This window comes from Echinops telfairi, unplaced genomic scaffold (assembly GCF_000313985.2).
Source record: "Echinops telfairi isolate 266 unplaced genomic scaffold, ASM31398v2 ScPeMD7_7405;HRSCAF=8443, whole genome shotgun sequence".
NCBI classification, from domain to species: Eukaryota; Metazoa; Chordata; class Mammalia; order Afrosoricida; family Tenrecidae; genus Echinops; species Echinops telfairi.
The window spans coordinates 2,205,667-2,229,140 of record NW_022111305.1 but is presented as its reverse complement, the minus strand read 5'-3'; the positions used below and the strand labels follow the sequence as shown (position 1 = coordinate 2,229,140).

Here is a 23,474-nt window from a genome sequence, read left to right as displayed (position 1 = left end):
CAGTCATAACTAAAAGGATATCAAAGCAGATGGAATCAGAAATCCACAGATCCATTCCTTTACATATTAGTCACCATTTTTTAAAGGTGTTATCATGTGACAGGGTGGAAATGACACCAGGCTTGGGAACGTCATTATCGGCTACCCAAAATCTTAGCTGTGACTCGGGTTCTCTAAGAGCCCTGGTGGCACAGTGTGGCCTGCAAACCAAACTGCACGGTCAGCAGTTGGAATCCACCAGGTGCTCCGTGGGAGCCAGATGAGGGTGGCTCTTCCTGTAAAGGTTTAGTCTCAGAATCCGACAAGGGCCTACAGGGAGGGTCAATATGAGTTGCAATGCAATGTAAGGGAGAGTAAATGACTCTGTGGCTTTCCTGATCACATCAGATTATTTATATAAACAAGGAGAGTTTTGAAAGGGGACAGTACTTGAAAGATGGTGGATGAGTGCAGGCTCCGGGAGGGCACTCCTACTCCCTGGACCTTGGAAAAGGCATGGGATGGGTAGTTGGTGACAGCTCTACAGTGTTTCTATTACCCATACTCCTTTTCTGATAACAGCTCTCCAAAACATTCCTTCTCCCTTTCCTCCTCTGGTCTTTCCTCAGCCCAAGTTTGGGTCTTGAGCTGACTAAAGTGATTTAGCATTTTTTGGCGTGAGACGACAGTGTTACAGCGATCTTGAGTGAGAAACAAGTGTGCAAACATACTTCACGCTTTCTTTCTGCCTGTGTGCACCATGCATATGTGTGAGTTTCTAGGTTTGAGAGAGAAAACCCGTCATTTCTACGTCCGTGGAGAAGATGTGAGCTCTGCATCCTGAAAAGATGTAAACAGGGGCGAGAGACCAAAGCATTTCACTCATGGGGCTTGGGGACTAGATGGATTTACAGCACCATGCTGACGCTTTCCTTCCAGAGAAGAGTCGTTTTGTGTGCATGAGAATGGAAGGGAGTGCTACCTACAAAGCTTATGTGAGTTACGATGAATCACACGTAGGCCCCACCACCACTCCCTCCTTGTACATTTTATACTTAGTAACAGGTACTACATAGAAAGCCTGCAAGGGAGGCTTCCATCCTCCACAGGAGTAAGGCGGGCCTTTCCACTCCCTTAAACAGCTACAGTTTCTGAGACTCACAGGGGCACATTTACTCTCTCCTATAGCGTTGCTATGAGTTGGTATCAACTGGATGGCAGTGAGTTTTGGTTTCTGTGTTAGTTTGGGTCCTGTGTTAGTCCACGTCGACTAGAGAAACAAATTCATGGACACTCATATGTGTGTAATAGAGAACTTTATATCAAAGAGCAATTGCACATTAAGAAAACATCCCAGCCCAGTCCAGATCAAGTCTGGAAGTCCGATATCACCCCATAAGTCAGTGCTACTCTATAAATACATCTTTAGGTCCACACAGCCATGCAATGATACCGAATGCAGGAAGTCTTGTGGATCCAATGAGGTAAAAGCACCTCAATGCTGGCATGAGTGTCCACATGGCTCTTCCATCTTCAGGGCTCTGTCTGCATCAGCGTAGTTCCATCAATCTTGTCAGCAGGGTTGTCTCGAAGGGAGTGAGTGTATCTGGCCTCCAGTGAGCTATTTATTTCCTTCACGCCTCCAAATGAGGTCATCACACTGCGACCTGTTAGAAAGGCTAGACTCCACCCCTTCACTCTTAATATTCTCAAGTTGACACCAAATTATGTAACTACCACAGGTACTATATACTATATCTCAGCACAAAATTTGCTGGTATTATCATATTTGTAAATGCATATATGTTTCCAACTCCCAAAGACAAATAAAGATTGAACTTATAAAAGTACTGATAATAAAAGCCAATAAGGTATTTTTCATATGTAAACCTGATGGAACTCAAAGACTACAGGTAGCAAAATCTTCAATTTCTAGTGAAATGCTATATAATGTTAAATCTCATGCCCCATCCACCACAAAATATGTTTATCAGTAGTAATATTAATAAGACAGCATTTCCAGCCTGAACGGGAGCTTTTAATTATTATTATTTTTTTTGTCAGTTTCATGTGATCTACAAATGGCTAGAGAGCCTAGCTTTTCCTCTTGTCTTTGCCTTTGACCCAAGTTCCCTCCTGTAATTTTAGCCATTCCCTTTCGTGGTCTCCTCGGAGCCTTTGGTAGATAACCTTAGGGCACCTCTCGGCTCCTTGCTACTTGGAGGCTTCTCCACGCTACGGGGCAGCATGGCCCAGGTCATCCTTTTGCTTTGGGAACTGCAGTATTTTTTTATCTACCAGATGCTTCTCCCACTTGAGGCAATGTGCCCTGTGGCAAATAGATGTTTGCATCCAGATCACCCCTCTGGAAGAACATCCTCCCAGAGGTTAACGCTGGCTAGGAAAGTTTTCTTGTGCACCTATGAAGGATGGCTTAGCCCTAAGCTACCTGCCTTTGATGTATATTTTGTGATTGGGGAAGAAGAAAAGAATTGCATTTCTGCCACACTGGTTTGTGAAGATGAGAACTTTTGTTGACTAAATGTTTAATCCAATGTGAGCTGTGCCCTTTCTGATTAAACAAAGGTCAGATTGCAATCGCTTTTCCTGATATTGTTCTGCAATTTTGGTGCTCTGCGTTGCTGTTTGGATGTAATACTCTCAGCAAAATAAGTCAGATAACTGCCTTCCAGAGCTCCATCATGTTTGGTTTGCTGAGAAACAATTTTTATCCAAGCATAAAGTAATTTGTTCAAACAGTCAACCTTCAAAAGGCGGAAGTCTATGGGCATGCTGAAATGAAATGAGCCTACTTATTTTGTGAATACATCAGTTTTGCACCAATACCTTGGATCCCCATCTTTCATATAATCTAAGATCAATGTACCACAAGGTAGGAACATTTGTCATAATTGGCTGGTACATTAGGGTCTCACAATACCAAATATTAACTGTGACTGTGCGATCCCTAAACCATATAATGATCTGAGCAGGAATCATAGTTTGCCTTTTGAGAACCAGTGAAGTTAGTAGCAAACTTTGGCTCACTGACTGCTTAAGAGCACCACACAGCGACACGTCCCCAGAGCGCTCTGTATTTAAATGCAGCAACGTGTTCTTTGCAATCAGTTGCTGGGTGCTTACGAGTTTTGAGGCTGGAATCTTTATCATAGCACATCTCCCTGTCTCTCTTAAGCCACTGGGGAGGTTAGAACAACCTAATTTTTGTTTAGCGCCAAGCACTTAACCACTGTATCACCAGGGTTCCCTGACTAAGGTTAATCCGAATGGCACTAAAGAAAATTGCGTGGCTCAGCGAATTCGCCTTCTGCTTTGAAACATTCACCGTCAAAGTGTGTGCAAGCGTGGTATTTCAGAGTCTCCATGTCAGGAGGGGAAAAGGCGAGAAAGAGTTACCAGATATACGGGGAAAACAAATCATCCCTAAAGAGAAGCATGTATTCCTTTCTTTGAAGAACCTAGGGATCTGAAAACTTCTCCGCTGTCTTTTTTTGAACCTCCTTGCAAATCCAGACCACACCATTGATTACTGACTGTGCATTGCTGAAGGCAGTGTTCTGTATTCAATAAATTAAGCTTTAATTCTGGAGTCCAACAAAATAATTGACCTCAAGAAGAAGATAAATGAATAGGCTGTCCTGAGCTCATGATTAGAAACCACTCTCCAGTCTCATTATGTTAGTATTTTTCAATTCAGTGATTTTTCCTCCATTCTTTTCAGGTTTTTTTTCAAAATCCATAAAACCTTTACCCTCTTCTTATATCAACAAATTTAGTCTATTTGCATTCTTAGCTTCATGAGTAAAAGGTTTTGCTTAAGACAGTTCTATGCTTCAGCATTAATATTAACAATTTAATATAGTTAAAATCTTTATAGGTCACTGGGAAACTTGTATATCTAGAAAAAAACAACCCTGAAGTAATCTCATTTTATAGGTATTAATATGTATATATATTACATATATAAAGATAGAGATGATAGCTAACTGCTCTTACTCGGGGCAACCTTATGTACAACAGAATGAGTGTTGCTAGTCCTGACTCATCCTTACATTTTCCAGCATGTTTGAATCCATCTTTCCAGCTGTTGAGCCCATCCATCTCACCAAAGGCCTCCCTCACCCTCCCTGGCTCCCTGCTTCCCCAGACTTGTCGTCCTTTGATGATCACTGCCACCTGATGATATGTACAAAGCGATCAAGTAGGACAATGATCTATTATGATTACTAAGGTTTTCAGTGGATATTTATCACTAGTATATTACTAGGCTTTTCTTCGTAGTTTGGGTTGGTATTGGAACTAGACCAAAAGCTACCATGGGAGACCTTGCTGGTATTTGAAATACCAGTGTGAGATGCAATCAGTTAATCTGACTCTTCCAGCCATAATTCTAGCCATTATTATATGATATATTATAACTCTGGACACACTACCTAGGCTTATGATCCCATTTTTTAGGGAGTTTTCTGTTACAGGATTAAGGTGGGGCTAAGTCTTGAAGTTAATAGAGGTTAGGACTTGAGCCACCATGCTTTGTTTTCTTTAGGGGTGGTGAGCGAAAAGACAAAAAGCACAGCTCCCTCCAAGTCTTTCCTCCCAGTATCCGAGCCACCTGGGAAGGAGAGCGGGAGAGAAATCCCAGGATCAGAGGCTCTAGACCTCTGTCCAAAGTCCTCCACCAACAGCAGTTGTTTCAGACAATGGCAAGGAGAGTCTATGGGGCGCCTTCTCCTCCTCTGCTCCGAGGCTCTCAGACTGTGAGGCAGAGCAATGGCCTGACTGGCTTCCTGGCCTACAGAGGCATAAACCAAGAGAGAGACTTGGTTGCTGACCAAGGAGAGGTGTTGCTTTGGACCAATGACTAGAGCCTTACAGTTTACCCATCATGACTGGTGGCAGCCTATTCATGTCCCTAATAAACTCTCTTCGTTGTGAGTATTGTCTGAGTTCTGTGTGACCATGGCAACATATGACCAAAACCAGCATCGATGGAGAGTGGTGTGATGGAAAGGTTGGTACTAGAGTAGTACAGAAGGAACGACCCCGGGGGCACATCTGATCCCTCCCTCTTGGCCAGAGGGAAGCCTGAGGAGATCAGCTGTGTCTACCTCCGTACCATTAACTGTACGATGGCATCGTTTCCAGCATCACAGCAACTCATAAACTACCAAAGTACGACAAACTAATAAAGAGTGGAAAGTTTTATATGCATCATATTTTGTGTAGTAAAAACTGAGCCTTTGCTGATCATGAAAACATTGCCCTATATACTTTAATGAACATTTCTCTGGTATGATCCTTGATGATTAGGGAGGTTTTATAATATTTAACCTGAGGTTTCATTTGGAGAAAATAAAAATAAGAAATGCCTGGTAAGTTGAACCAGACCACACGGGTTTATAAACCATAATTTGTACATGCTACCTCACTTGCTTCTGCCGCTGTAAACATAGAATGTTTACGTTTAGAAAGAAAGCATATTTCTTAGTAAGAAGGTAAACATAAGAGCAGTCTATCTTAAGCCTTCGTGTTTTAGTAATGTATGAAAACAAAATGTATTCATCATTATACACATGAGTAAATTACAAAACTGTGCTTGGATTTGGTATTATGGGGAATTGAAAAAAGGGAAATCATTGATTCACCCCCTCCCTGCGACCCCTGTGTGTGGGGATGTTCCATTGTCCACAGATGGGCTTTGGGTCTCTGCTCCAACCCCCCTGTATTCTCACCAGTGCGTTTTTGTTTGTTTGTTTACTGTTTATTGTGAATCTTCTGATACTCGTTGCCCAGTCTCGACACCTCACAATCTCACTGGCTGCTCCGCTTCTTCCATGTGGGCCTGTTGCTTCACTGTTGGATGGCCGCTTGTTTAACTACAAGCCTTTAAGACCCAGACACTGTATCTTTAATAGCCGGGCACCATCCTCTGTCCTCACCACATCTGCCTGTGCACCCATTCAGTCTTCAATGTGTGTGTGTGTGTGTGTGTGTGTGTGTGTGTGTGCAGGGTGGGGTGGGGTGTGAGCATCACAGAATGCCAGTTTGTTAGAACAAAGTGTTCTTGTATTGAGGGAAGGTGTGAGTTGAAGCCCAAGGTCTGTCTGCACCCTCAGTGTAGTGCCTTATAAATGTAAGTGCATAGGCCCATACCACTGTTGTTGTGGATTAATGTATTTGCATTAGTGCACACCTCTGTTCATCTCCCCATCCATGCCTTTGCTTCCTAGAGCTGGCCTCTGTTTCCTTTTCCCTCCTCCTGCCCCCCATCACTTTCCCCCTTCTTCCCCCTCTCAGTGCTTCCTCTCCACTGGCTTGGTGTTGCTCTAATGCTCACAGGATCTCCACCCTCTCCTAGAGGCTGGTTCTGCTTCCCTAGTTGTCCCCCTGTCCATGATGCCCTCTGCTCACCACACCCTTCTTCGCACCTCCTTCTCCCCCCTCTGCATTCCAGGGTCATTGGCCCCATTGTGTTCTCCCTCCGTTTCTCTCCCATGGTCCAACCCATGTAGTTAGGCAACCCATCCATGTCCTAGTCCGAACAATAAGAAAACCTACAGTTGAAGAAAGAAAAGGGAATAGAAAAAATGAGAGAAAAGAAAAAAGATCCTAGATAGACCCATGGCTGTTTGCTGGTCCCCATGGAACCCTCCCCCTGGTCCTGACGGGGATCTGGGGCTACCCTTCCTCACTCGAAGTCCATTCTTGGGGCTCCTTAGGGGCTCTGTGCTTGGCTTTACTCTGATTGCTGTTCTGTTATGCTCCATTCCCGCACTGTCTCCCCACTGTGTGTCCCCATTATTGTCCCCTGGCAATGTATGCTCCAGTTAGGGGACAACATGTCTTGAGCTGTTGGCAGTCCCAGAGTCCTCTCTGTGCCCCAGCAGCTCCGTGCAGGGACCCCATCCTCTGGGCTTGGGTGCCCATGGAGTCTAGGCCGCCTGCCCCTTTCTCTGTTTCCTTCTTGGCTTGCCTCCATGTGGGTGTGGTAGATCGGTTCCTTTCCCCCACCAGAAGGTCTAGTGCCATTCTCTGCGGCACACACTTCCAGGGTGGGGGTCAGGCTGGTTCTGGTTGGGGCTGACCCTGTAGTCCAGTTTCTTCATGGATTCTCCATGTGTTATGTTGCCCTCCTGGTTTGGCGTGCCATGGTGGGGTCTGTATGCACACTCCAAATCTGTGGAGACACAACCAGTACTCTCCCCCTGGGTGGGTTAGTGCCCTGTTCCCCCCATGTCATCATCTCAGTTTCACCCCACCCCCATTCTTCCGCCACCTCCCCCCTCCCCCCTTCTTTATGTTGGATTCACATGACCTTCCTGGGTTTGGTCTGACCTCACCCCGACTGCCTATGTTGTGAGATAAGTCTCTTTTCTGCTATTCCTGCTGCACTGATTGTACTTACCTCAGGGGACTCATGTTATACTTGTCCTTTTGACATTGGCTTACCTTGCTTAACGTGATTCCTTCCAACTTTTCCCATGAAACAACGTGTTTCATGTGGTAATCTGTGCTTTTCAGTGCTGCATAGTACTCCATTCTGTGTATGTGCCAGAGTTTACTAATCCACTCATCTATCGATGGATATTTAGGCTGTTTCTAAGTCTTTGTGATTGTAAATTGCACCACAATAAGCACAGATGACCGGTTGTATTTTATTTCTTACCTCCTCTGGGTATATGCCCAGTAGAGGGATGGCTGGGTCATAAGGTAGATCAGTTTCTGTTTTCTTTAAGTATCAGGGTGCAGTAGAGCACTAATGGATTGTGCAATATACCTCTGCTCCCTGGAGGCCTCCTCACCCCCTGCTATCATGACCTCAGTGCACCTCCAAATCTAGACTAGACGGGAGCATGCACGTAGTTATTGGCAAGAGATCAAACTCACAACACACGGAACCCAGGAACAGGAATGGGACTAGAGATACCGAAAGGGTAGGGGAGGGGGGGAGAGGAGGGGAAGAAGGGGGAGGGAGTGGGGGCACCAATTGCAATGAATGGCACATAACCACACACACCCAGTCGGGGAAGAATAGCAGAAACCAGCGGTTGGAGTGAGATTTGAAAATAATTAACAATCTACAATCTTATCAGGGGGCCATGAGGGTTGGGGGTGCGTAGGAGGGAGGGAAAAAAGGAGGAGCTGATCCCAAGGACTCAATGGAAAGTAAATGTCTAGAAAAGATTGATGGAATATATGTATGAATATGCCTGATACAATTGATGCATCGTTTGTAACAAGAGTTGTAAGAGCCCCCAATAAAATGATTTTTAAAAAAAGAAATAAGGGAAATCAAGCACTCTTTAAGTTATGTTCTAGTTAAGCAGATGCGAGATGTTACTTGAGTTTATTGAAAGGTACTCATTAACTCTTCCCGTGTGTGTTCCAGGGCAAATCCCTATGGCCACCTTTTTTTTTGTAATCCTACAAATTCACTTCCATTGAGTCAAATCCAGTGCAGAGCAGCCCTATAGGACAGACTAGAATTGCCCCTGTGGGTTTTGGAAACAGGAATAGGAAGCCTCATTGTTCTCCAGTGGAGTAGCCAGCGGTTTTCAACTGCTGACCTTGCAGTTAGCAGTCCAACACTATGGTCACCAGAAGGGAGAAAACCTTTCATTTATTCCCGTTTGCGTTCCTTAAGCTGCCCCAGCATTGACCTGCTCCTCGTTGGGCAAGATAGGCCATAAGTCATCAAGGAATAAAGATGACCATGCAAGCAGAGTGGGGCTTTCTACTCCCCTAAAGAGTTCCAGTCGTGGAAACGCACGGGGTGGCTCTGCCCGGTCCTACTGGGTTGCTATGAGTTAGCATCAACTTGGTGTCAGTCTGGGTTGGTTTATAGTGATTTTAATAAAACTCAAGCCTTGTTTCGTGGTACACCCTTTTTTATTTAGGACTTCTAAACCAGAAATGTCAATTAATTATTATGTTTTGCAAGTTCTATCTGATGGCAGGTTATGTTTACAATGATAATGTGAGATACTTTGTGAGCTTTTCATTCATTGTGGCAACTTGAATTATGGTCATTATAGCTTTGGTACTAAGTGAGCTTAATTACATGAATCTCTGAACAGTGATAATTGATTGCTATATATAGAAACTACAAAGAACCCAAAATATTAAATTAATTTGAATGTCCCATTTGCAGACTATGACAAATATAAACAATGTACTTTAAATTAGTGTTAGAACAAATTCATAAATAGGCTATAGCAAATGCATTTATCAATATGCACTTATTTTGTTTCAATGATAAACCTTGGCATATATTTTCATTAGAGTTTTTTCAAACGCCAAGATTTTCTAAAATGGAGTGATGAAAAAAATTGGAGAATGAATTAAAGGGTAAATTCCTAATGTTACTGGATGCTGTTCCAAGTGGAAATAGCGTGGTCTGTTTTTCCATTGATTCATTGGAAATCAGAGATATAGGTCACGTACCAGGGGCATTTTTTTTAAACATGGAAAAGTTGCTTTTGTCCTAAGTGAGCATGGTTTTGTTTTTAAAAATCTGACTGAGTTTATGACCACTTTCTTGTTTTATTGGCAGAATTTTTCCGCGAGCTGCTGGAGAATGCTGAAAAGTCTCTCAATGACATGTTCGTGCGCACCTATGGGATGCTGTACATGCAGAACTCGGAAGTGTTTCAGGACCTCTTCACGGAGCTGAAGAGATACTACACCGGGGGCAATGTGAGTCTGGAGGACATGCTCCATGACTTCTGGGCTCGGCTCCTCGAGCGGATGTTTCAGCTGATAAACCCGCAGTATCATTTCAGTGAGGACTACTTGGAATGTGTGAGCAAGTACACGGACCAGCTGAAGCCATTTGGAGATGTGCCCCGGAAACTGAAGATCCAGGTCACGCGTGCATTCATTGCTGCCAGGACTTTTGTTCAAGGGCTGACTGTGGGCAGAGAAGTGGCGAACCGAGTTTCCAAGGTAAGGTGAAAAGATGCTATCTTTCTTACTGGCCTTCTTTCCTTCTGCTTCTAAAACAAACATTGGGGGTGTGGAAGAATCACAGAAAAAGGTTCTCATTAGCAATGGTCTTTGCTTTTTGACAAACCAACTAATTTAATCAAAATTTGGCCTTTTCCTTTCTCCGTTCATCCTTGCTTTGCGTGAGAGAAGACAGGGTATCAAGCAGGTCCATGCCATTTAGCACATAATGTCAATATGTATGTCTCAACAATAAAGCAAAGGCGCTATTATCAGGACTAATGCCCCAAACAGATGTCTTGCAACCATTCTCACTTGGCATTTCTAATCAGAGTTTGAAGGATACTTAGGAAACAGTCCATTCCAGGTTTTACTCCTCTAGGAAGTCACTAGCTGATAGTCTTCATCGGCTCAGCAAGTGGAGACAAGTAGTTCTTCCAAACACCTGCACCTGGCCTGCCTCCTCCTTATCACACTTGTCAGAGTGGCCAGATTTCTTAATAGTGCAGGAAGAGCCCTCTGCTGACACCTGGAGAGCCAGAGTTGGAAAGACTAATGAAGACAAAGTTGAGCTTCTGGCTGAGAATTCCGTGTGTTATCTATTTTCTTTGCAATTCAATGCCATATATTGCATTGGGCTCATGAGCAAGATAAATCACTAATACATCTGGTACCTTTGCTTGCGGGCAAAGTCTTTGAATGCACGGAGCCTTTCTCCATTGCTGTCTTCATACACAGTCTATTTACTGGGTCAAGGGTATCCGCCTTTGTTTAAATTCTTCCATGACATTTAAATGCTCTGAGGAGATGATGGGTCTGCCCATTTCTGAGGTCAGGCCAACAAATAAACAGAAAGGTGATTATCTGAAGAGGTCAAGTAGAAACAATTCACATGAAAAAGTGTCTGATGTCACCCGAAGAAGGTCATATGTGAACAAAGGTTATTGCCAGACACTGCTTGTGCTTGCAGGAGGATGCCAAAGTGTTTTTCATAATTATTGGTACCGTCCCACTATGTTTAGTTTTTCCACATTGATCTTCTAAATTTTACACTCCACAAAGGACCGTGTTTATCATTTAAAAATGTTTCTTTTACTATAATTTTTGAGATGCATAGGACACATTTTCAAATGATTAACTCCCAACCATTTTATTGAACCCCATGGAACCAGTATTTGCGATAAAGCTCCAATAGGGAAATTCACAAGATAATGACTAGTATTAAGGGTATTCAACTCGATTCTTAAAAACAATGGTTTTCTGTAGAAGACAAAGAGTGAAATGAACTCATGAGGGCTTGATCACGTGGAACTACAAGAGGATATGTGATGGCTGAGAAGACTCTATGTTTTAAATAAGTGTACCCCTTCTTTTTAAGTACATAGTTTTTACATGAAAAAAAAAAAAGAATAGATGTAGCCACTGGGTTTCAAATCAAAGTCTTTGCTCTTGTTGAAGTATAACATTTTTGGATAACATGAAGTAGACTCAAAGTGGATTGATAAAGACAACTGAAGAAACTCTAGTAGTTGCTTATATTTTCTTTGGCTTCCATTTGACTGTTACTTGGATGTGTGTATTGTGAGGAGTGGAGAATGATTTCTAGCAACATGTCTAAAGGGCTGCATCGATGTTGTTACTCTCTCTCTCTTGCTTCTCAAAAGATCGAAGTGCAGTGGTAACTGTGTAGATACGGTGCTCTTTTCATCAAAGCCTGACTGTCTCGTTCTCAAGCTTTAGTCTACCAAAATTTAACGTGACCAAAGTAGACATGACCTTACATGTTTCCCCCAGGAGGGATTGCAGATATACTCTGCCCCACCATAATCTCTCTTCCTGTGGTCCCCTTACTGGAAAGGGAGCTGGTGTATATTTGAGAAGTACTTTATGGGCATATAGTTCTGCATGGATGTTGACCTGTCGGAGCTGAGCTTCATTAGCCCTAATCAACTCAAATTGCCAGTCTCATACTGACATGTGGGCTTTGCCTGGGTAGGGTAAAAGTGTTTATGCATACCTATGATGCCTTGGTTTAAATCAAGCTGGGCAAATTTTTCTCATAATTTATGACTCACAGATTGATGTATTATGCCAATTAATTCAGTAACCTAATGATTACCAGATGGTCTCTAGCTGGCTAAGTGGAAAATGGTTCTATTTGTACTACATGATTATCAGCACCCAAAATACTTTTGCTAATAAGAATGAAATATTGCAAGGTATACTTTTGTTTCAGAAGAGAAGCAAGAATTGTGTTTGATTTTTAAACCCTGTTCATAAATTTGAAACCTCCTTATGGTCTAGTAAGTGAATGATTTCACGTTAGTGGCATGATGGCAAAGATGCTAGAGAATTCAAGGCAAGACTCCCAGTTATAAAACGGAGATAATAATCTAGCTTATGTCTCGCTTCCTGTTTTATTTCTCCACCCCCGCCCCACCCCCACATTGTTTTATTACTCTTCATTAAGAGTGACTTTGTAACTCTTGGAAGGGATCACTGAAGTCTTCTAATTAATTGTTTAGACAGGAAACACTACCTCTTTAGCAAAACACATCAGTTCGACATAAATATTTTGACACAATATTATAGGGAATTATCTTACTAGAGAATTGAAAACTAATGTGTAAATGTCAACATAACTCTTTTTAAAACTTACGTTTGCCATCTTACTTTTCTAGCTTTTCCATGAGCAAGTTAATTTTCACTAACTATAGATAATTTTTTATTAAAAAGCCAATCTTTAGAAGCATTATAATGTTCTGGTATTAATATCTATGGCCAGTTGTCCACAGTTTATTTTCTAGGAGAATGAACATTTTTGAGTGTGCTGGATTTGGCCAATTTGTGGTGTATCGGAAATCTCACAGTTATCTGGTGGGAAGTGTAAACGTATATATTGACTTTGAATAACAACTTGGAAGGTTATTTGTTATTAAAACACACACATGCTAAAACTCTAGTTTCCCACCTGGATAACCATTATACATATGAAGAGTGTGTGGCAAAGTAGAACTACAACAGCATGGACCTTTTCCACATATGTTGTGGAGCCTCGTCCTATGGAGAAACATTCTAAAGCAGTATTGTTTACAATACTATGAGAAGAAAGACTGTAAACACCCATCTACATCAAGGGTTTCCTCTCCGTATCATGGGGCAAAGTGGGCTATGTTGGGTTGAACTGATGAGCCCACGGTCAGCAGTTTGGGCCCACCAGTTGCTCTGCTCAGCGGAGTGGGGTGGGGTGGGTGAGAAGCTGGCAGCTCTATCCTCTGTCCTGTAGGGTGACTGTGAGTCAGAATTCACTTAGCTTTGGTTTGGGTTCATAAAAGATACTAAGAGAAAGAAAAATTTTACCATTATTGGCCCATGATTCATTTCACCTGTGTAGCTAAGATCACTTCCCTGGGCTACACTGTGGTTTGCAGGGACTCTGCTGTTCATGGATTTACCGATGTCAATTCTTCCAGACTGCTTCACTGCCAACCAGACACCATCCATGTTCTTCCTGATCACCTGTCTCCGCCTCCTTTGGCGCAGCCTTGGTGAAAGCACTCATGGCCACGAGCAGTTGCTCTAAAAGCACAGGGCCTTAGTAGGTTTACTTCGACCAAGCTTCAGTTAGCCCATCTTGTGACTTTAAGCACCCTGTTCAATAAACTTAAGCTGTATAAGGGGCTTCAAAAAGTTCATGGAAAAATAAAAAGAGAACGGGATTTCTCCACAAACTTTCTGAAGCCTCCTTGTTTAATTTGGTTTCATCGAATCCTTCTGTACATTTTAGGCAGGTATCACAGCCGGGAATCCACAGAAATCCTTCTGTACATTTTAGGCAGGTATCACAGCCGGGAATCCACAGAAATTGGAACCATTGCCAGATATTGTCATGTATTGATCTGCCCCTATCACTCAATGTATCTCAGTGTTTAAAATGTCTCTGCCCTGTGGGTCGTGACTTTGAAAATAAAACCCTGCTCTGAGTCTTTGGTAAGACTAGAATATTTCCATCATCACACACCTGACTATGTGCACCGTACAGAGGGGTGTTTTTAATGAACAGCATCTTAACTGATTTATCTACCTGAATAAACAAACTTGCATTAGCAAGGTATGCCTATAAAGCAATAAACAGAGTCAATTTTCAATAAATGCAGTTGAAGGCTGAAAAAAGTATCATCCAATTTGGTTAAATGAAGGCCATCAAATGCATGTGATAAAGCATTCTCTGATCACAGTGGAAAGGCAATCAGAAGAGTTCGCCATGGATACGGTTTAAAAAAAAATTGGGTTTTGTTTATTTTTGGAAAGATTTTAAAAACACAAAGTAAGATTCCCTGCAATATTTCCCACTTGAGTTATTGGATTTGTTCCTTCTGTGGTGTATTTTAAAGTTCATTTTTGTAACATGATCCAGAAACAAAAAAAATCACAAAGAAGCCTTCGGTGAATTAAATCTTTTTATAGTTTTTCTGTGGTCAGTGTATTCTGCTCTGTAATTGATGAGTATACTCTAATAATATACAGTGTTAGGAAGATTAGGTGAGCCTTTAAAAATTATCAATAATGCTTTTATGTTTACAACTCTCAGTATAAATTATTTAACTAGCTGCCTTGTGATGATGGGATGGACATTATGTTTAGAAAGTACTTTGCAGTTGATAAATAAATAATTTCATGATAGAAAGTAATAACAAAATGTTATTAGCATGAGGAGCCATATGGACAAAAATTTCTTAATGAGATTCATTCACATTGTATGAATTCTATCATGTTCCAAGTACTATGTTAAGCACTGGCAATTACGAGAGCCTAAGTGAGAGTTCAGATATTTGAAGAAACAGCATGTTTTTGCCCTAGATTATTTGCACATGGCATCTCAGAAGAGTTGATGTAAGAGAAAAAATTCCATTTTGGTTAAAGCAATTAAAATCCTTATTATCAATGTTGAGTTATCTTGCAAATGATATAGCCTCGGTATATCCATTTAGAAAGTGGGTTGGGTTAAGAAGAGGGGACAGCGCTGAAGAAGAAGAAGAAGATGCCATTTGTTCCCATTGCATTAAAAGCCATTGGTGTATCATTTCCTCTCACTTTTTTGTAGACTATGTCTACTTTTAAAAACCTATCCTTGAGTCACGGTATTTTATTTCATGGTTCTACTATTAGAATATCATTAAAATCAACACCTTTCTCTTGACTAAGCCCAAATTTTATTGGGGTTTTATTGATACTGAAAGGACACCATTTGGAGGTTCTTTAATCTTGTCTAAATGGATCACGGCTATAAAAGGTGTGGGGAACACAATTCTAACCAGACTGTACCATACAGCTCAAGATGGAGTGCCTATAGTGATTCAGCATCCGTCTTACCAAACGATAGATGCTTGTGATCCTCCTACGTGGTGTAGTGCGCATCCATAGGATGGATACATTGGAGAGGGCATCCAGAAGACATAGGCCATTCACCAGGGCAGCCTCTGGGTCTGTCTTGTTATTTTCACAGTTTCACTAGCACTTAAACCACGTATCACAAAATTCAGTATTTCAAACATATCAAGGAGGATTATCCAATCATTACCACAATCAATTTTAGAATACCCCGCCCCCAATGTTAAAACGCTTCTAAATGACGCTGTGTCATCACCAGGAGTTCTAGTGCTTCCTCCCCCGTCCCACATACAGTGTTTGCTCCCCTAACTCTCTCATGCTCCCTATTTCCCACCCCACCCCTCCCTATAAATCCTGCAACAGTTCTTGTCTTCATGCACATACTCCTTCTGTGCTTCACAAACTGGAAAACCCAGCAGAAACAATAAAAAATGAAAACAAAATAAAGTAGTAAGGATAAAATAAGAATATAGAGATAAAAATACAAATAAAGAGTAAGAAAGAAAAGACCACCACGACTATTTAAACGGTCAGTGGGGAAATTTTTGTCCTGGAGCAAGCAATAAATGCTTGCACTTGGAATTGACCAAATATCCAGTTTGATCATGATTACAATGGTCTTTATCCAATAGCAATGCTGTGTGAGACCCTCACTACCAGCAACGTAATCTGACTAGACACTCTGCAGACGGGCTGTGGGCTCCCAGTGCCCCCGCAGCCCTCCACAAACTGGGTGGTCACAATCGGTCTCCGATGCCTTTCCTTTGGCATGTTTGAATTTTGTTCTTGTCGACTTGGTATCACACAAGCGGGTGTGCTTCTTCTGTGTGGACTTAGTTGACTCCTCTCTTAGGAGTTTGTTTATTTGAATTCAAGACTTAAAGACCCCAGACACTATTCCAATTGATAACCGGGCACCATCAGCTTTCTTCACCACACTTTGCTGTAGCTCCCCTATCTTCAGTGATCATTCCATGAGGATGAGTACTGAGCAGGGTCATTTTATCAGAACTCACTGTTCTTAGACTGGGGTTAGAGGTCAGTGGGGGCCCAGATTCCATGTGCTTGTTCCTGGGATATGCATCATCCAGGTTTACTTTGGTGGTCATATTATGGCAAATTCAAAACCTCATAAGACCAACTACCCCCTCCCCCCACAAAAAAACACCAGGAACACACCAACTCGAAGAAAACAAAAGAAAAACACACAAGCAACAACAAGCTACCTAAAGGCAGGAAAACAAAAAGCCATGTAAATAGCAAAGGATACTGTTGCCAGTCACCTCCCTGGGGTCTAAGGTGGTTGTCCTTGTAACATCAGCAGTGTTTCAAAGACACCTCACTCTGGACGCTGTGGTTTTACGAGGCGTCTGTGTCGGTATGGTTCCACTGTGATCGCAACCCATGATTGGTTGCTCTACACAGTTCAGCCTCCCATTCAATTGAGCTCAGTTACCCCTAAGCATGGGGTGTGAGTCTGGGTAGACTAGAGAAACAAATCCACGGACACACATATGTGTATAAGAAAGAGATGTCTTTGCAAGAGCGATTGAACATTGAGAAAACATCCCAGCCCAGTCCAGATCAAGTCCATAAATCCGATATTAGCTCATATGTCCAAGAGCAATCTATAAAGTCCTCTTCAGGCTCACGAAACATGCAATGACGCTGAATGTGGAAGATCACGGGCCAGTAGGTAGAAAGTCTTTGGGTCCAGTGGCACTGTAAGCATCTCAGCACTGGCAGGCGTCTCTATGTGGCTTCTCAGGCTTCAGAGGTATGGTTGCATGGGCTAGGTCCATGTGATTTGTCAGCTGCAAAGTCTCCCAGGGAGTGGTGTAGTGAGAGAGAGGTGTCTCCCGCCTCCAAGGAGGAAGTACTGGATTTCCCAGAATTCTCAGGAGAAGGCCATGCTCACACAGAGGCCTCATTGGCTATGATCTGATTGACAAGCCAGACTCCACCCCTATACTCTTAATCCTCAAATTGACAAATGATTATATATCTACCACAACACATGAGGGATTGGTGCCAGGGCGAGACCTCCTGGGTCAGTTCTTCCAAGTTCAAATCCCTGCCCAACAGATCAGAGCCAGTCATGTTGTTGTGACGGGTGCACCGGGGTTCTACGTTTGTGATGACGCTGTGTCTGCTTGTGCAACTTGTACCCCAGTAATTAGTTTGCCCCCAGTTAATACTGGTTGTCTGCTCACTGGTTGACTTGATAGTCCCCAAGGTATGAGTATTTGTTGGCAAATGATGTTATCCTCTAACTAGAGAGGGAACAGAACAGGATCTGATGACACTTCAGGGGACATAAATAGATGGAAAATACAGACAAGGAGAACAAAGTGGAGAACCAGTAACAAAACAAAAGCAAAGCAGAGAACCGAAAGAGCATATCATCCTGAATGTAAGGGAAGAGACGTTCTCAAAACGTGGGGGTGAGTCTTAAGTGGACAGGGGAGTGGAAATCGACCTTTTAGTCTGACCGTTAGCTTGTGGCTCAGAAGAACACTTTCAGTAGAGCGGTTTAAATTAGAGGAAGAATTAGCCCTTCAGCCTTTACACGTTCTAGATGAGGATCCATGAAGTGTGATCCATGGACTGATGCCCACCGTGAACAATCTGTTGCCATTCTACAAGAGAAATTTGAAAAGCAGAAGTATTGTAAAACCTTTGTAGCAATTTCACATTGTCCAGACACCACGATGCCATCAGTGGTGTTGTTCTTAGAGGTTACTGAACCCACACTGAGAGTCTCCTGTGGTATGAACTTCTTGGTTGTTGTTGACTATGGGGACCACCTAACAGGACAAAACAAAACAAATATGCTTGTCCAGCTAACCCCTATAATTTACCTTCAGATAGTTTAGGAAGCCCTAGTTTTGAATGGTGTTAATTAAAAAATGAGTAACCTATGTTAATAGATCATGTTGGTGTGTTTGGGCATGAACAGTGTGTGTTGTATACATTCAAGTCCCTTTAACAACTTAATCCATTCATTCCCTGGTTCTCCTGTCCTCCTCCTACACTCCACCCCCTCCAGCGTTGAGATGTTCTCTTTATTTACAACCAAGATGAACTCTCAGGAAACTCATTCTTAGTGCCATATCTGCTGTTTGTCTGTGCCCCACAAGTGCGAAGGGTCCTCTGGGGCCTTCAGGTAACATGGACATTGTGTGCTACAAGGCGACATCTTGGTTGCTAATAGGGAACATCCACCGGCGAAAGGCGCCAATTAAGGTACAACACAAAGTGAAAAGGCCTGGAGTAAAAAACTCAAGTATCATAACTCAAAGCAGGCTGCTTCTAAAACCGCATCACAAAGGGAAACGGGCCTGATGGTTTAGCCCCACTCTCAATGCCACCTCTGTTCTCTGGTACTTATCTCTGAATGCGTTTTTTGCTCTTTCTACTAGACAGTTCTATGCAACAAGGTTTGAACAATAGGTGCGCTGTAATAGTTGCACTGTAATTACTTACACATGCAAAGACATGTTCAGACTTGCTTATCTGTGGTGTGTGACGCCATAGGCTCAGCTAGAAAGTTTGGAGGATTTCTGTTTTATTGTCCCATCTTCAGAGATTCGGTGTTACAAGGACATTCCCCCAGGCAATATCAGTGCACTGTCGAGGTTTATGAGCCAAGATACACATCAAAAATAATTTTAATAAAGCTTGACAGGTATATTGCACAAATAGTGCTGACACAGTGCAGCAGGACCATTGTGGAGATGTTTGACACACTGTTCTTTTTAATGAGGGATTAAGTCATGCCCATATTGGTAAGGAAGATGGTCAGGGGTATATTATTACCTACTATGGATTCCCTCCCTTGTTATCTCTTGATTAAAAGTAAGGGTCATCCCCTTTCAATGGTAGGCATTAAAGCTCTTTGTCCTGAGGAGCAGTCTCTGGTGCAAACACAGTGAATCAATTCCAGGTGCTTAGAGAGTAATGTTTATCCCAAGCAACGTTAAAAACTCCATATTTCCTTGTCTCAAAATTGGATGGCCAAGAGTGAAAATAGGCAGGTCAGGGTGTCAGCAATAGTAAAACGGTGCCTCTGACATTCAGACGGGAGTGAGAGGCTAGCCTAAATCAATAGATGCGCCACGTTAGCACCAGTTGACACTTGAGTGGCTCACATAAACAGAATTTTTAATTCCATTCTGCCCTTGCAAGAATGTGCCAAACACCCAAAAACGCCGCTCTCGTAGTTAACACTCAACAGATACAGAGGATTTCATATGAAAATTGCATTATCTTCATTTCATAGCATTAGAAGTCAGAAAGGCAATCTTCTCTGTATTGATTTTGTATCAGATTCTGGCATTCAGGCAGTACAAACCTGAAGCACTGTCACCTTTCATAAATCCATTAATTATAAGAAAAAAGATGCTGTATATTATTCTCATCGGAGGTACAGATATGAGTTTCTCTAAAATAAATAACAGGTGCTTACATTTACCTAGGCTACTCTTAGCTTTTAAAAATGACATATTCTTTTATTTAAAATACACCTGAACATCAAGCATGCAGAGAAAATACCTGCTTCCCTATCCTTCGATGAAAATGGTCCTCCCAGAGTAAGAAGTGTACGATTTCAGGGAGTTTTAAAACCAAGCCAACAAGCGAGAACCAAATGCTCAGTGCAGGTCCCACTCTTTCATCACAGGGATTTGTCGCTCAAATCCGAGTCTGGCCCCAGGGACACGCCACTGTCCCTTGCCTGCAATAACACATTGCATTGAAAAGACAAACCTGATGATGTCTTGCTGCATTTGTAGACAGAAGATAACTATATAAAATATGTATGACACAATTTTCATAAAATATCAGAAATATCTACTTTGGATTGGAGACAAAAGTACGCTGACATTTGGGTTAGGATAGCAGATAGAATCCAGAATGAAAGTCTTTTTTTTTTTTTAGTGTCAAAGTGACAGCCCTTTTCCAGCAACAGTCTTACCCACCTTGGCTAGTCAGTGATGGTCTTTTGACTCCGACCTAGTTATGGTTTCCCTCCTGATCAGTTTACTGGTGCTGTGACTGTGACTAAAGGGGTGACTGGAGAAATTAGTGATCCTATGATTACTGAATGATAATCTTACGACAGAATGATAATGTAATGATAATTAAGCCAAATGAGCAATCCACCCACCTTTCAATTGCCAAGAGACTTCAAATCAAATTGTTGCAGTAGTTTTAATGTCTAGATCTGCATTTTTGTCATTGATCAGACCAAAAATAATTTATGAACTATTATACATTTTTACAATGACATAAGACTCTTCTAAGTCTGGTAGGTAAAATGTTTTTATCAGAAAGCCCTGGCCAATATTCTTCAATTTGATTAAAATTTGAATCCAAGCAAGAGATTACAAACTGGTAAGTGGCCCACAGACATTTTTACTTGGCATGGATCTTCAACTTTCCAAATAATGTTTTAAAAATAGGAGGATTGACATGTCATGTTAATTTATAAAATGTATTGGAGTTCTAGGCATGCAATTGGCATAGAAACAATCCACTATTGCATCTAATCCAGTATAGGAACTGCCTGTTTCATCCATTTTCTGTGTCCACCCACTTCCAGTAACTCCCACCTGATCCTGCAGTAGGCAATAGCTGCTATTTATTCAAATGTTTGTCTTTATGGTTTTTTTTTTCTTTTTTAAACATTTTATTAGAGGCTCATACAACTGTTATCCCAATCCATACACACATCAATTGTGTAAAGCGTATTTTCAAAACATTTTCTCTCCACTTAAACCCCCACATTAGGTCCTCATTTTTCCCCTCCTTCCCTGCTCCCCCCTCCCTCATGAGCCCTTGATAGTTTATAAATTGGTGTTTTGTCATATCTTGCCCTGTCCGACGTCTCCCTTCACCCACTTTTTGGTTGTCTGTCCCCCAGGGAGGAGGTCACACATAGTTCCTTGTAATCGGTTCCCTCTTTCCTACCCACTCTCCCTTTACCCTCCCTGTTTCGCCACTCACACCACTGGTCCTATAGGGCTCATCCGTCCTGGATTCCCTGTATTTTCAGTTCCTATCTGTACCAGTGTACCTCCTCTGGTCTAGCCAGTCTTGCAAGATAGAATTCGAGTCATGGTAGTGGGAGCGGGGAGGAAACCTTTAGGAACTAGAGGAAGGTTGTATTTCTCATCATTGTTACATTGCACCCTGACTGGCTCATCTCCTCCCCGAGACCCCTCTGCAAGGGGATCTCCAGTCTTTATGGTTTTGTTTCAGACAAAAATGGCTATTTCTTTTGGGAAAGATAGACCATTCTAAGTACACAATATGCCAAAAACGTACTTGTATTTTAAAAATGCACTCAACCAAGGGCTCAAATAGAAAGTCAAAGAAATGATGATGACAACATATGTACAAATATGCTTGATACAAATTAATATATGGCATGCTCTAAGAGCTGTAAGAACCCCCAATAAGATGATTTAAATAAAATTTTAAAATGCACTCAGCCAACTTATTGATGTTACTGGCTTTGTTGTTGCTCCAGTTAGGTGTCTACCAGTTGGTTCTTAGTCATACCCATGTAGTACAACAAGGTACAGTAGACTGAGACTCAGCCTGTCCTGCCTTGTCATGAGAAAGTATTGTCATGTTGAGCCTATTGTTCCAGCCACGATGTCAGTCAAGCTCACTGAGGGCCTTCCTCATGATGCCCTTTTCCATGGATGGGGCTCTCTTGCTAACATGTCCAAAGTGTGGGAGACTAAGCCTTACATTCTTTGCTTCTAAAGAGAATTATGCCTGCATGTCTTCCAAGACAGATTTGCTTATACTTTCTGGCAGTCTGTGGTACTTTCAATATTCTTCAACAGCACCATCACTCAAATCCATCCATTTTCTTAGATTTTCCTTAATGGCTGAACTCCTTAGAATTTGCATTTGCAACCCCTCTTTTAAGCTTTCTATTGGCTATCATTCTGTGCTGAACATTTTTCTTTAACCAAATACAACTAAACCAATATTTAAGATAAAACAAATACAGGCAAGCTAACATTCCTGGTGATTGGGCCAGCAAAGAATATTCATGTCTGTAAGAACATACTGATCATTTACACGTTTTGAATCTTCCTCCTGCCCAAATGATCACTAGCTAGCACCAAGTTAGCCAATGGCAAACCACGTGCCTGCCATGTGATTTGGATGCAGTGACGCCATGAGGGGCGGGAGAAAGCTGTGCTTCACTGGGTTTTCAGTAGCGCGGGCTTCAGGTACTTCGCCAGGTCTTTCTTGGCAAACCAGGACCAGAATTCTTCCTATCGGCATCTTTCTTCATAACCCCATCCTCGTTTTCAACTTTCTTCCCGTCTAATGTGATTAATCTAACTACTTTTGAATACTTGGGAACCTTTATGCTAAGTATTTTTCCTACAAGTTTGCGTAATCTTTATATCAAACCTATGAGGTTGGGACGGCTATTTGCCCCATTTGTTAGGTATGGAAGGTAGGGCAGAATGACAGCAATCCCCCGGTCTAACTCCTGTACCATAATGTTTCACACAGAGTCGAAACTTTTGGATTTTAATACTGCAGCTAGATAGAAAATCCGAGGGTCACTTGCAATGCAACCACGTTCATTTGTGTCTGTATTGTGTGTGGCTGTGTGGGTGCCACAGTAGCAGAGCTATCATGGAGGTCTATTGCTGCTGCTCTGAAGTGCCATCGAGTTGACTCTCTCTCATAGCGACCCTGTGTGCAATAGAACAAAGCACTGTGATGTCCTGCACATCCTCATCCTTGTTTGAGCCCCATGTGACATCCACTGCGGACATCAGTTCATCTCATCAAGGGCATTTCTCTTACTGCCCCGCCACTCTACCAAGCACGATGTCCTTCTTAGGCCTACGAAGCCAAACATATTCACTACATATGTAAGCATATGGCCCTTTCAAGGAACAAAATGATGATCTTTTTACATTTAACGCATCATCTGTTGACAGGCATATAGCTTGCTTCTAATTTTGTTCCATAAAGCCAGTGTTTCAATAAACAGTTGTAAACAACAACAATGAAAATTCTATTGATAATGTTTAATAGAAATATGGCCTGAACCACATATAATTTGAAATTAGTATAAGTACACTGAATAAAAAGAA

At 42.1% G+C, this 23,474-nt stretch overlaps 1 protein-coding gene across 1 annotated transcript in view; it reads left to right on the top strand.

The window, feature by feature from the left end:
• GPC6 (glypican 6) overlaps positions 1 to 23,474 on the top strand; it is a 1,378,959-nt gene that overhangs the window by 678,865 nt on the left and 676,620 nt on the right. The window contains exon 3 of the mRNA XM_004709773.2: positions 9,554 to 9,945. Coding sequence (XP_004709830.1) covers positions 9,554 to 9,945 — 392 coding nt within the window. The remainder of the gene's footprint in view (positions 1 to 9,553; positions 9,946 to 23,474) is intronic.